The sequence below is a fragment of the Anoplopoma fimbria genome, chromosome 11 (genome assembly GCF_027596085.1).
Source record: "Anoplopoma fimbria isolate UVic2021 breed Golden Eagle Sablefish chromosome 11, Afim_UVic_2022, whole genome shotgun sequence".
Taxonomy (NCBI): Eukaryota; Metazoa; Chordata; class Actinopteri; order Perciformes; family Anoplopomatidae; genus Anoplopoma; species Anoplopoma fimbria.
The window spans coordinates 21,819,228-21,833,703 of record NC_072459.1 but is presented as its reverse complement, the minus strand read 5'-3'; the positions used below and the strand labels follow the sequence as shown (position 1 = coordinate 21,833,703).

General features: G+C 41.8%; 1 protein-coding gene across 1 annotated transcript; it reads right to left on the bottom strand.

The window, feature by feature from the left end:
- Positions 1 to 4,664: 4,664 nt before the first annotated feature.
- Positions 4,665 to 5,789, bottom strand: LOC129099034 (cyclin-dependent kinase 5 activator 1-like). The gene is given in 3 exon segments (XM_054608195.1): positions 4,665 to 5,102; positions 5,104 to 5,157; positions 5,274 to 5,789. Coding segments are annotated over 3 exon segments (1,008 nt in total).
- Positions 5,790 to 14,476: the final 8,687 nt, after the last annotated feature.

Genomic DNA, 14,476 nt, shown 5'->3' with positions numbered 1-14,476 from the left:
CTTCGTCATCATTATCATAATTTTCATATGTTACACGAAAGTATTTTGTCTTGTACGTGTTCCAAGATAAAATATGGCACATGGTTATGAGTTGATCAATGATGAGAGCATGTATAGGAGGGGGTTTAGTCATCCCGCATCCTCTCTGATTCAAGAGAAGGTTCATTCAGAGGATACGTTTCCTTTCCTCGCCTCCTGTCTTGGCATCCTTGTCTATTTTTTTTTATTGTCCCTCGAAGCAAAAATAGTGAAAACTCTCATGGGGATTTTGCTCATCAGTTCTTTTGTTTCACAGCGAAATACTTCATCTCTCCTCTTGTCTGTTAAAAGCCGTCGTCACATTGTATTGAAATATCAAACCATAATACTCTGGGGGTTATTGTGGCTGTGTGTTGTGTACCTAGGATAGGGTGACAAATTTGAATTTAATAGGAATTGTACAATTGACCGTTCGCTGAATCCTTTTTCAAGAGTTTGGAGGCTGGTGTCCTTTTATTCTTTACAAAACCTAATCCGTAAGAGCAAAAGTGAAAGGAGCAGTTTATACTCCAGCAAATAAAGCAAGTTATTGAAGATAATGTTTTTTGGCAAACACTTTGGTCAAGTGACCTTAAAGATGAAAATAAATCTGGCAAATCCTACATTTTTCCTTATTGTAATTACAAAATAATAACTAACTACACTGCAATGCAAGAACAATACAGTTTTTTACATTTTCCCATCTTCTACATGGATCAACGTTGGACCTGATAGCTTTAGCTTCAATCTTTTATCATGACATAATTTATGTGGCCATCAAGTGCATATTTAGGAGTCCTTTTACAACATTTTTAAATGAGTCAGCCAAAAACAATTAAAGGTGAGCCACATATGTACTTTTTTAACCAACTCATAGAGCTAATGTTAGCTTAGTTAGCTAGCTACATCTGATGAAGTCTACCAGCGACAGTTGTCATATTAGTCGGCCAAATCGACCTTTGCCAGCTGGAAAGAAGAAGCTATAAAATACATATTTTGTCTACCTTGAGGACCTATAGTGTTGCAACGGTAAATAAATGTGGAAGGGCCTAGTTAACGGTCAATTGAGCCTTAAGATTTACCACAAAGAAATCTAGGTGATAGTCTAATCGTTGTCTTGTAGCAAAACAGAAGTTGATGTTTATCACTGTGACTTCTTTCAGTTAAGCAAATATCCCACTGTGATATACCTCCGCTAAACCAACAACCCACAGTTTGGAATCTTTAAGTACAAATTAAGAAATAAAATGATTATTCAACAGTCATCATAGGAATGCTACTTGTGTACTGTTCAACCAATCAGAAACAGCTCGGAGGAAGGACATGTAAACAAGCTTGTTTGCCATCGATTCATTCTTCATGTGCATATTTGTCTCATGAGGTCTGACTCTGCATCAAGGCTACATTTTTTTTTTTACAGCATGGTACCTACTGCAGCCCAGACAGTTTTCATCTGCACACAGAACGCAGAGATAGTTAAAACATCACCTGTATTGTGGACACACCCAGTCTGGAAACAGGCAACACATTCTGTTTTGTTAACAAGCTTTTTAAAATTAAAATTTCAGTTTTTCTTATCAGAGAGCAGGCCAAATCTCTTTTCCATAAATTATAAATTCACTAACAGAGTGTGCAACACTCCAGCTTTGGATGTCTCCAATTTTGGCTTACATTTTTACAAAGTGACACATAAAACTTCACCGTGTGTTAAAATCACAAGCTTTCCATTTCAATTCTGCTTCCTTTCCATCTGAAAAAAGTACCTTTTTTCTGGTCTAACATCTTCGATGCATGACATAGCAACATTGAGAAAAAACATATTCATGATTCCGCGATAGTCTTTTCTTGTTCAGCAGTCGGACACTTGGAGTTGGCTCATGTTTCTTAGTGTGTTTTGTAGGTTTTGTTGTATGAAATAATTAGTCTTTAGAATGATATGGCACAAGATCTCTGCCCTGTTTGAGAAGGCAGAGCTTTTCTAAACTTGAAGACAGTTTGTTGGCTTTCAGTTGGACTCAGTGACGTGACGTCATCAGGGCAAGTAATCTCTTGAGGCACTCAGTTGATTTTCCACATTTTCCACAAAGTACAGTTGGATATTGTCTTGAGCTTTACAAATTTTGAAAAAATAACCCTAATGATGTCACAGGGGGCCTTCTCTCCCTAGGCTTGAGACCTAAAACATGTTTACTGAAAGCCATGGTTACAAACTGGAGGTGTGGGGTTTGTATAATGGGAAATGTAGGATCCACCATTTTCGAAACTTCACCCATATTAGAGTTTAAAGTCAGGATATCTTGGCATCTGGTGCTTCAATTTTGATCATTCTTTTATACTTTGTCTCCTGTGAAGCCTCCAAGTTTATTGAACTGCAAAACTGAATTGCTGTAGTACCCCTTAAATATCAACTCAAACTGACTGACACCTGCATGGGTTTGGGAGTTTTGGAGGCTATTACTGGTTCTGAATGGGGGGAACCATCAAATCTGAGAGGGAGTCTTTAAGACCCCTAAGCACCATGGAACCAAGAACAGCAAAAATCCAGCTGAAGGATTGATGCTTGGACTTGCCTTTATTGCTGCATGTGCAGCATAGGCAAGGATACAACCAGCCTTTCACACATCTCCTTCATTAGACAGTCCTTGCGCTGAGTTGCCTGGACGTCACATCACTGAGTCTAGCTTTCAGCAGTTCAGCGTGGCGACCTCTCAGTCTCTTTCGTAACAACAGGTGCGGTGTGCCCAAAACAAAGTAGCATGCTAGGAAACCTATAGAAGCACTCATGCATGTCAAACAACTCTGTGAATAACTAAACCGTCTGATCAGCAGACCAGAGAGTCTCTAAATATGGGACACCTGGATTGGACTGGCCCTCACCAGACTGGACAGGACCGGTTCAGACCAGACTGGAGCAGGTGGACAGAGAGAGAGAATCTGTGTTGTTTCAGTTTGTTTGAAGAGTAATGAGCAGAGGAAAGAGGAGAGAGGAAAGAGGGGAGAGGAAAGAGGAGGGGGAGGCGACACTTCAAACAGCAGAGGAGGTCCCTCGAGCTGAGTGGCCGCAGCAACATCAAAGCGTTGTTTTGGAAGTAAAAAGTCACATCTACACTTGTAGCTTCTGCCCAAACACACCTGGAATATAGTCACATCTTCTTTCATATTGACGTGTCTGGTCATTGGTTGAGACGGATCACATGATCTACTCTACTCCTCGACGACCCAGCAGCACCAATCATTCATATAGTATGGAGAATATAAGATGAGCGAAGGGTTTATCTTTCTTCGTTCTTTCTTTGTTCTTTTATTCAGTCAAACTTTTCCCTCTGGTCACTCAGGACAGCACCAATGTGGACTGCAGGAGAAAGTGCAGGGGAGGAACAGGAATGAAAGAAATAATTCTCTGAGTAAAATATGCCATTGAGGGGTCAGTATTGCATTCTCCCATATTTTTGTAAATGTAAACATTTTACGGAAGGGCTTGTTTAACGATTATTAATCTGTGCCCAGTGTGTTAGCATTTTATACTCTTAAAAAATAAATAGCTGATCTCCCAATTCATAGCAGATTTGACTGGATCAACAAATGTTCCCTTGAAAGCACAGTGCTTTACGTAAGATGTGGATGAATTTAACCACTACAGTACGATTAGGCCATTTCACAGTCTGGCAGGTTTTGAAGACTGTGTTGTGGTTGATTCTAGCTCATTCATGTTGTGGTTTCATTGAATGCTCTTACAGGTTCAACAGTGGAGCTGGCAGCTAGTGTTGGTGAGTGCAATAAGTTTGGGCAGGACTAACGATAATAGGAATAAGGTAAAGTGGAGTTGGCAATAAGCAGGTGGTCATGTGCAAGGACAAATGAAGTGACCTCATGCAAGGTGGTTCTTGGTTTTCATCACCGTGACATTTCTCTATAGCGGAAGAGCCTGGATGCTATCACAGAATATCACCCTATCAATACACTTTATCTGTGTATTTATTATATTCACCCTTAATTAGTAAAGCAGTGTTGCCAGGTGTTTCTAAACCCATTCTTTTTTATCAAAAGACAGAAAAATACTTCAATGGGAGTATCAGATTGCATTTCTTATCTCACTGAAACAAGGTACGGGTCAGACGGATGCAGGTCTCTGAGCCTGAGGCAAGAGATGAAAATTACAGATATCTCTTTCTCACGACCTGGTAATGTCACCAACCCTGCTGGCCGGACCTTTGAAAAAACGTCTGTCCAAAGATTATATCTCTACCTTAAAGCTTGTTATTGTCACAAACTGATCCGAGCGATCCAGGCATTGGATATCAACAAGTAGCCTGTTAGTTTTTCAGATCCAATCATGACCAATAATGTGGTTATTACCACACAGAAACCCAGATTTAATTTGCCTTTTGTGGTAAAAGGGTACTGCCTCTGTTTAGATCCTTACCGAACTCAAATGATTTAAACGCTGTGATGAATCCCAAAAGCTCTTTGTTCTTGGTAACAAAACAGGAACATTTGGTTAATAATAAACTAATAGAGACACCAGACAACAAAACTGCTCCAAGGTGTCGCTACGCTGCATTTCCTTTATACCAACCATCCTCAACCTACTAACTCTGTCAATCTTCTAGCCACCCATCCTTCCGCCCCCCCCTTCCTGCTCCCTCTTATCGGTCAAGGCCTATGAGGAGTTTGGTCTTCTCCTCCTCTTTCTTGCTCTCGTTCTTCAGGTCGGCAAACACCTGGGTAAAGAAGTGCGGGTCGGTGTTGATCTGGAGCATCTTGCCGCTCATGCGGTTGATGATCTCAAGGCAGCGGTCCCAGAAGGCTTCCTTCTCCGCCTCGACCAGGAAGGGCTTCAGCGGGTAGGAGATCTCGTTGCCCATGTAGGAATAGGACAGGTAGAGACAGGTGAGCAGTGAAGCCTGCAGCTCACGCTCTGAAGCCACCTCAGATGAGACCACATCGCGGCACAGCATGTAGAGGAAGACCACATTGGCCGGAGTGATGAAGCCCTGATCCTGCCAGCCCTGCAGGAGGAGGGAGCGGTCGACGCTGCGCAGCCACAGCACCGGATCTGTTGGGGATAGACGCTTCAGTCTGTAAGCACCGACGGCACAGGAACTCACCCAGGCTGCGCATCAGTTCGCTGGTGGAAGCCTGGGTTGCAAAAAGAGAAGGAAAGAGGAATGGGGAAAGGATTAAGTGAAATGAGGCAACAACACACTCAATTAGTGACAACTTTTGAGTACAAAATGCGAAACGGTTAATATTACCTGGACAATGACACGCTTTGGTGTGCCAGTTGCAGTCAACGGCTGAATCCCGGAACTTGTGAGGGAATTCTTTTTGGCAGCAACAGTAGCTACGCTAGCCAAGGTCTTGGAGATTGGCAGCTGGGAGGAGGTAGTGGTGGTAGTGACCGAGGGGTCCAGGCTAGAGGAGTAAGATGAAAGGTTAGCACAGGACTGAGACTTCTTCAGCTTCAGGCTATTGGATGCTGAGTTGGACGTGGCCAAGGCATGGCCATCAGGAGAGCTCCCTTTCCCTCCATCCCCGCCTTCAGCCTGCAACTTTTTGGAGCCCTTTCTTTTCGCCGATACAGCCACAATGCGCTTCCATGGCAACACACTGATGATGGAGGGGCGTTTGAGGGATTTCCCAGCTGCTGCGGCGGCATCCTTGGCATTCTTGCTGTTCTGCACTGCCGTATAGTGGCCTACCGTGGCAGGGCCATCCTCAAACAGCACAGCCTTGCGGTAGCTGGGAGATAGAGACAGCACCGTACCCATGGTGTCTGCACAAGGGGTAGCAGTGAGATGGAAAAAAGATGGAGTGGGAAGCAGCGGGGGGAAAGCTCTTTGACTGGTATAGACAAAGAGCTTTGAGAGGACCAAAGTGTCTCACTTCTAGAGGAAGTCGAACCTGAGAGCCAAAAACAAGAAGGTGTGGAAATATTAGTTAAATTACATCTAGTAAACAACGCAAAATCAACACATCAACAACAAACACTTTATAAATAATGACCAAAACGATTTTCCACTTAATAGACTTTTCCTGAAATGTTAAGTGCATCTCTTTGTCTTCCTCAGCAGACTGAGTTTAATCAGTTGTCATGGAGATTGCTACTTTTATGTAACTGTTGCTGTAAACTAGTCACCATGACAGCTGTTCAAACTCCATCTAATGAGGAAGAGGGTGAGATAGAGTTGAAAGCTCTAGAAAAAGCTAAGATCTGTTAGAATATTTGATCAAGCTGCTGTTTCTAAGGCCATCAACAAGCTTTCACACCGGAGTCTTCAACAGCCTTAGAAAACTAATCAAGGTCCTCTCATTACGGTAGCTTTTTCCAGAGCTTTCGAGCAAATCTTATGTTCTTCATCAGAAGACAAGTCCATGAAATTTGGATGAAAGCCCAGCAGAAAGCTACAAGTGGACCTTGAGGTAAGTTTTCAAACCACTGTTTTTGCTTGGCTTCTTTTTAGGGAGTGATTCAGAGGAACCTTTCAAGATTTTAAAAGGTAAATGACTTGAATTTTACAAAAATACTTAACCATTTACCTATAATTAAACATGAATTAATAGAACATTGGCGAAATTAGTTTTATTGTGTTTTGTCTCTCAACCTGACACAATTTACTATCAAGTCTAGAGCTACATAATTTCATGGCATTCCTTCATGGTAGTAATGTACAAATCCAAGCACCAGCGTAATAAATGCTTAAAGTAGAAAAACATGCCCCTGCTCTTTAGCAAAATCATCCTCAGCAACCATGAAATTAATTTCCATTCAAGCCTTAGAGTCTGTGATTAAACATAGGTGCTGTTATCTTTATACATTAAGCATTTATGTTGCTGTTCATGACCGCGTATTCTGGCATGAGAGGGACATATACAGTAATAGTGCATTGATATATATCCCTTAAAAAGGTAAGACCAGATCTATCATGTTTCTCAATTTTGAAGGGTCAATATTGCTGGGAAGGTAAAGTACTGAGTAAATATCCATAACAGAATTATTCACTTATTCTACATATGCTATAAAACTATAAATAAACTATAAAAATATGTATATTCAATGAAATTACATTTGTTTCTTTGGGATTTTTGTCATAAACAGATATGCAATGATGATTGCTGGGTATTATGTGTGTTGATGTTGTCCAATGTCAAATCTCTATGTGGCAGTAAATGACTAGGGCTTGAATCATAATAGTGTGCACGGGGCCCTTTGTATAGCTTAAGATAAGATAAGATAATCCTTTATTAGTCCCGCAGCGGGGAAATTTGCAATACAGCACTGGGGGCTGCAGTCGCTCCAGTGTCCATCAGTATTATATAAGAAGCAAGATAAGGCCACAGAGGCATGGGAAAGAAATGTGCGCAAGCATCCATCTTAGCTTCAAAATGGAAGCCTTGAAAACAGCCCAACAACACAAGGCAGCTTCAGCACCATCGGCTTATAGGGCTGTGCTCTCACACACCCACAACCTCAACACAAGAAATATGATGCTGATGTCTTTATTGTTTGTATGATCTGTTTTTGAGCAACATGAATAATCTAAATATGAAGAATGGAGTGTATTTTGTTGGCTTATAAGCATTTTGTTGGGACTTCTCATTTGGTTGTTTTATGTTTAATCATTTGAAAGCTGGAAAAATGGGGAAAAAAACAAAAAAAACAATCCTTTGTATAGTCCTACCTTCTAATTAATCGACTGGTCTTGTGAGATCCATGCATCACACCTTGGCCCCCCCTTTCTGCTGGGCAAACGCGGTCAAAACGTGGAGAAAAAAAAGCTTTCCATCCGTTCTGCTCGGTTCCCACACCGATAAACTCAAGCTGTCCGGGCAGGTTTGTCTCCCGGTGGGCTGCTTCTATAGAAAGCCCTTCGGCTCGTCGATGGGAATGCAGATGCGGAGCAAATGCGAAATGCACTTGACGCCTTCGCTCGCAGCGAGCAGGAAGATGTCTTCCATTGAGAAACGGGAAAAAAAACAACTTATGAATGTCCCGCTAGGATGCTCGCATGCTTGGACAAACCTCCATCAGACGTGAATAAAAAACAGCACATATCGCTCTTCATCAACACATTGAGAGAGCGAGGGAGAAGGAGAAGAAAAATGGCCACTATGTATTCCAAAAATAGACAGCAGCTTATACCCTCAGCTATGTAAACCTGCCAGATAGAGAGAGAGAGAGAGAGAGAGGGAGACCCGTTGCTTTGATGCGGGCATCTGCAGTTATTCGGGGTTGGATGTTGGGAGAGAAACGGCGCCTTCTCATTGGCTGCTCGCCGGGATGCTGGATGCTGGATGCTGATGCTGAGGCTGCTGGTCGTCGCTGTCACAGCAACGCGGCTGAAGCCATTGGCCGCCGACGGGCCGCAGCCTATCGGAGGGGGTTCGCTGTCCGAGGTGCTGAAGCAGCCGAGGAGGAGGAGGAGGAGGAGGAGGAGGAGGAGGAGGCTGGCTGCAGGAGATTTTTATGAATCACTTTAGAGTTCACAACTGTGAATCCTGTTTGATTTGACTTAAAGTTATTTTAATAATAACATTTCAAAGGTAGGATGCAAACAGAAAAAACGCCTAATAATAATATTGCAAGACATTGTTAATAAATGAATGCTAGTAAGGGACATTAAATATCCGTGATTCTGCTGTTTCTGTTTCCATCTGTGTCCAGGGTATTATGGAGTTCAGCAACTCAGTTAGTATGCTTATGGAGGATGGTATAAACAGATTGTAAACAGTAATGCAGCTTTGATATATCATTACATTACAGTCATTTAGCAGACGCTTTTATCCAAAGCGACTTACAGTCTGTAGTATATTACATATCATTCACCCATTCACACACTGATGACAGGCTACCATCAAGGTGCCACCATCAGACTCTAACTAACATTCATCATCCAGTCCACACCGATGGCAAGCCTTCAGGAGCAACTTGGGGTTAAGTGTCTTGCCCAAGGACACATCGACTGCCAAAGCCGGGTATTGAACCACCGACCCTCTGATTGGAGAACAACCTTGCTCTCCACTACTCCCCAGCCTAAATGAATGCTAGGGACATTAAATATCCGTGATTCTGCTGTTTCTGTTTCCATCTGTGTCCAGGGTATTATGGAGTTCAGCAACTCAGTTAGTATGCTTATGGAGGATGGTATAAACAGATTGTAAACAGTAATGCAGCTTTGATATATCAGCCCAGTAATGCTATTAATACACATGACATGTGTCATAACGGTGCAGGTTGCTCGATGGTCGTACAGGTGGAGGTTCGGCCACAGCAGAATGCAAGAAATTGCAGGTGGAGGCTGCAGCTGCAGGTTTCTGGCAGAGGTTGTAGTTGGAGGTGGGCCTAGGTTGCAGGTGGTGCAGCCGGTGGAATGTTGCCCGTGTAGGTTGTATTTCGAGCATTTGTCTGCAGCTGTCTGACGTCTACAGGTGGAGGCTAGTGCAGCAGACAGCTTCTGAACTATGGAGGTGTTAAATCTTAAATCTTACAGTGGCTGTGAGAGGCTATTTTAGAAGCTGTAAGAAATGACTTCCAGCATCTGCAGTTGGAGCATGAGGCAGCAGTTGGTTGATAAAAGCTGCTGTCAGAGGGTGGAGGCAGCAGATAGGCTGGAAGTAGAAGTTAGATCTGCAGCAGAGTGAAAGAGGCAGTAAGAAATACTGACAGCTAGAGCTACTTCAATTCAAAATACGATACTTAAATTAAATTAAACTTAATTTACTATACTTACATTTAATTTAACTTAATACTTAAACTACAGTATTATTTACAGATGTGATCTTATTTGATCATTATTTAGTTGTGATCTTTTTTGTGGCTTCCGGGCTTTGGTTCATCAGAAGTATCCACATCATAAAGGGAAGGATAGACTCCGTCCCTATATGAGACGTCCACATGCACCAGCCCGCCCTCATTGACTGATCCTCTCATCGTGGGATGATCCAGTCTCTGTAATCTGTAGGGACGCAGACGGACGGTTCTGAACCGGTGAGGAGTGAAAGAAACAGAAATGAAATCACGATGATTGGAAAATGTAAAATGATTTTTGACACAGCATAACTCAGCCCACACCATAACCTCATGGAAGAGAAACAAATCACTTTTATAATCTCACAAGAGAAAAATATACATCATATGCACTGCAGAGGACTAGTTAAAACAAAATACTAAATAAAAGTCCCTTCACAGATTTGGTCTGTTTTTTTTTTTATGAAAACAAACTTGATTTCTTTTACACTGGGCTGCAAGAAGAACTGCAATGAAGCAAGTCAGGCACAGCAGACTATAGGACAGCTAGACTTTTATATTCATTAAATCATGACTTTATTTTGTAATATCACAATTTTTTCCCCAAAATATTACAACTGTATTTTTCTATTTCTCAAAGAGCACAGGCATATGTCTTGCTGAAACACATATTACAGTTCAAGGGTTAATAGATGAATTTAAATTAATGAATATTATCATTGAGGTGAATCAGTGCCACATGCAGATTTAATGAGGTTACCTCTCCAAACAATAGACACAAAAGAGGACGGAAGACAAAATCCTTCTTTCATGGTTGATTCAGCATTAGATACTTACTGCCCTGTATTCGATTATATTTTCATATTTTTTTATTGTCACCTGTCACCTAAACTTTTGTGTTTTCGTTTAAATAAACTAAGACATTTTCCACCATTAGGTGGCGGAAAACTCCAGAATACAAGACATGAAGTGTTTATGCTCAGAGATTACTAGGGGATGACCCCCAGACACCACGCTTAATATGTGTCCCCAACCTCAATATTAAAACTACATCTAGGAGTTCACTGTCTTTGTGCACAAAAAAATCCTCATTAATATCTCAGAAGCACTTTAAGACCCCAGACACAAGCTCTGCAATCCAATAGTTTTTTCACAAACATGCTATTTTCACTACCCTATATTTATTTAACAGGTGTAGTTCCTAGTTGCTTATCTGAATATTTTACATTAAAAAAAAACATAATGAGTTTATAAAATACAATATATTTCTAAAGATTCAACCACTCATTTACAACCTTTTAACCGTTTGTGATCTCATGTTTTAAACCAGTGTGTTGTTAGCGACCAACTTTCGTTTTCCCATTAATCAATTCGGCCCCCCTCAGATCTTGTGACCCACTGGAGGGGCCTCTAAATTGGGAGCCAACAAATTACACTACTAGTACAGTTTGTGGCACGCCGGTGTGTGTTTTGTTGTCTCTTTCTATCTATTTCTCTCCCTCTGGTGCTCTCCCTCCCCTCTACCTACTTTTTTTTTAGGAAAATGAAATTAATTATTTATCAGGAAGAAAGGGGAGCATAGCAAATATTCTTGCCCCCCGTTGTAAAACATATCATTTTCTGTACTCTATCTTAGTGTAATTACAGTAGCAAGTTAGTTCTCACTGCTTCTAGCTGCCATCACAAAACAACTTTGTGTTTCCCTCAAATCCACCAATGTGCAGTTCAAGCACTTACCTGCTGAAAAAACAGCTGCATAGAATCCAGTCCAAAATCTGTTGTAACATCAGATTTGATTCATAATTAACGCCAGCTTTTTACTTTCATGAGAATTTGAAACATGGATGATTGGGAACATGGAACACATAAGAAAAACGGAAAATGCATCTAAAACTAAAACAAGTCTCTTCTCATCAGAACGCCGCCCTCATAAAACACATAATAATAGATGCAATATGATAGATGATGGATATAAAAATGGATTTTACTGAAGGTTCAGGACAACACTGACACCAGTCCTAAATAAAGTTTATCATTTTGTAATCGTTTTGGAAGCCTGAGCACCAACCTGGGACTTATCAGTCATTCCTTAAGAAAGAAGGGATTAACTTTGTGTTCGTCATTATCACTGCTCTACACAAATCAAAATAATCATAGCGGAGATTTAAAAAGCAACAATATAATATATATTTGATATATTTATAGTATTTAATATATGTATAATATGATAAATAAGGACCAATGTGGGTTTGTTTCCAACATGTTCTTAGCTTATAGGACGTTAAATGTATTTGATCACTGTCAAAAAAAAGGAGGATTTGCTTTTGCTAAGAATTTATACAGAAAAACCATTTGATAGGGTGCTCAGGCTCGATATATTTTCAGTAAAGACAATCTGTTGTTTAGCCACAGGTAATGGGTTAGTCGGCCAGAACAGAGGCTCCGACCAGATTCACATAAGGGAGGGGGAGGGTTGGTGGGTCCTGATGGTGCGTGTTTAACTAAGAACTGAGCTTTTAACAGTGCTCTTTTGAGTCCATTAGAGCGTGTTCTTTGAGGGATCTGGCTGACTTGTCCCTGGCTGCAAAAGCCTAATGTGACACTAGGTGGCAGGAAATCAGCATTATTTTACAGTCAATTTTCCTCCCAAGAAATCCCAGCACTGTATAGGCCTTTAAACTTTTACTGTGTAATTCTAATAACCTGTGAGTGCCTTGAGACATGTAGCCCCTCCCACTGCACCTCCCTCCTACATGACGATGGGCTGGTATATAACATTCAGTGCAGCGCTCAGATAATCATTATCTTTGGTGCATCCATAGCAGGATCCTGAAAACATTTGAAAGATTGCATACTTTTAAACGCTCCAGCTCGATCGTTCATCCATCAAATAAGCATACATTTGTCAATGGACAAAGTGAAGAGAGGTATCGTTGCTGTGCTCCAGCACACACTGAGATGTCTTCGTAATTATGTTTCCCGGTTCGAAATCAGGCTGCGATTTGAAGAGGGACATGGTCACGTTGTTGTCCTTCTCCGTGACAGAGAAACGCTGGCTAAGTTCTTCATCACTACTCTGCTGAAGGGGAACAGCCCTGACTCAGCTGTGTAGAGACGCTTACACCGTTCAGCGGCTCACACTACGCTATTAACACACCTAGAGGAAGCACGATCGCACCTCGTAACCCTTCGCCAGTTGGCTGATGTAATGTACACGTGTCAGCGCAATGATTCTCTCTCCGTCGTGTCACAACGCGTACACAACCCAGGAAGGTGCTCAGCAGTGTGTAAAATCGTCTATCTTTGGACCAAGATTCGCCATAACACAAGTTCAACAACTCGAACGTACAGATACAAAGTGCGTAAAAGCATCCGTTTGATCTGGAATGAATCGTCTGTACACTTCAAATCTCTATGCAGTCGATCGCGGACAGCAAAGAGATGATTACACCTCCTCGCCATCAAAAGAGCGCACGGAGAAAGTCAAAGTACTCCACAGACCGACGCAAAATTCGATTTATGCACCGACAAACCTTTGACACTACAAGGAAGCGCGTTCTCTTCTCTTGATGAATAAATAAACATTGTGAAACATTTGTTGACTTTGTGTCTTTTCGATCCCGTTTCTCAGTTTGAAATCAAGCTGCGATTTGAGGAGCGACATGGTCACTTATTTGTCTTTCACCTTGACAGAAAGAGGTAGCGGAACAGCCCTGGCTCAGCTGTGTAGAGACGCTTACACCGTTCAGCGGCTCACACTACGCTATTAACACACCTAGAGGAAGCACGATCGCACCTCCCAACCCTTCGCCAGTTGGCTGATGTAATGTACACGTGTCAGTGCAATCATTCTCTCTCCGTCGTGTCACAACGCGTACACAACCCAGGAAGGTGCTCAGCAGTGTGTAAAATCGTCAGGTTTTGACACTCTGGCGTGAAGTAGAACTGCCGTGTCCCCACCCTCCTTCAGGCTCCTGAACGTACCATCCTATTAATTCTCACATTTCTTTCCCTGAGACTGATCGCACCCTTCTTCAAGTTAGTACAAGTACTCAGCGTTGCAATGCAGCTTTGAGCTAGAGCGCACCCATAGTCTCACATACGATCATATGCTGGAGAAGATGAAGGAGGAGAGTTTTCTGTCACTGCAGATTTTTACTCCGCTGCCAGTGTTTTTATTCTGCTTGAATACGTATATGAATTGATAATCAATCACCATTGTTTCACCCCACACAAACATGTGGCATATAATAACAACTACACAACGAAGCTGAGTATTTTGTGTGGATACCAAGTTTTCATGCAGTCACAATGAAAGAAAGTCGGTACAACATTGAGAGATCTTGATATAGCGATAAAAATTTAAAGCAGCCAATCAATTTTTTGAAAACAGTTAACCATCACATTTAGATCAAAGTCCAATAAACTCTGAATGGAGGGTGAAGTGTTCATTTATTCAGTAGACATGGTGTCTCTCTCTGAAATTGTCCTCGACCAAAGAGCTCCATTCGTAGTGCACCATCCAACTCGGTGTCTTTCACCACCAAGCGTTGACAGCAACACTACAGCACAGATACAGTTTGTCAGAGCAGACGCTTCATGTCAGATTAATTCACCGTACACTTCAAGCCAGGAACGGTACGGTCTTTCTACTGAAATGATCCTCTGTGCATTCTGTTTCTGTGGAGTTGTCACAACCTTGTTGGAAAA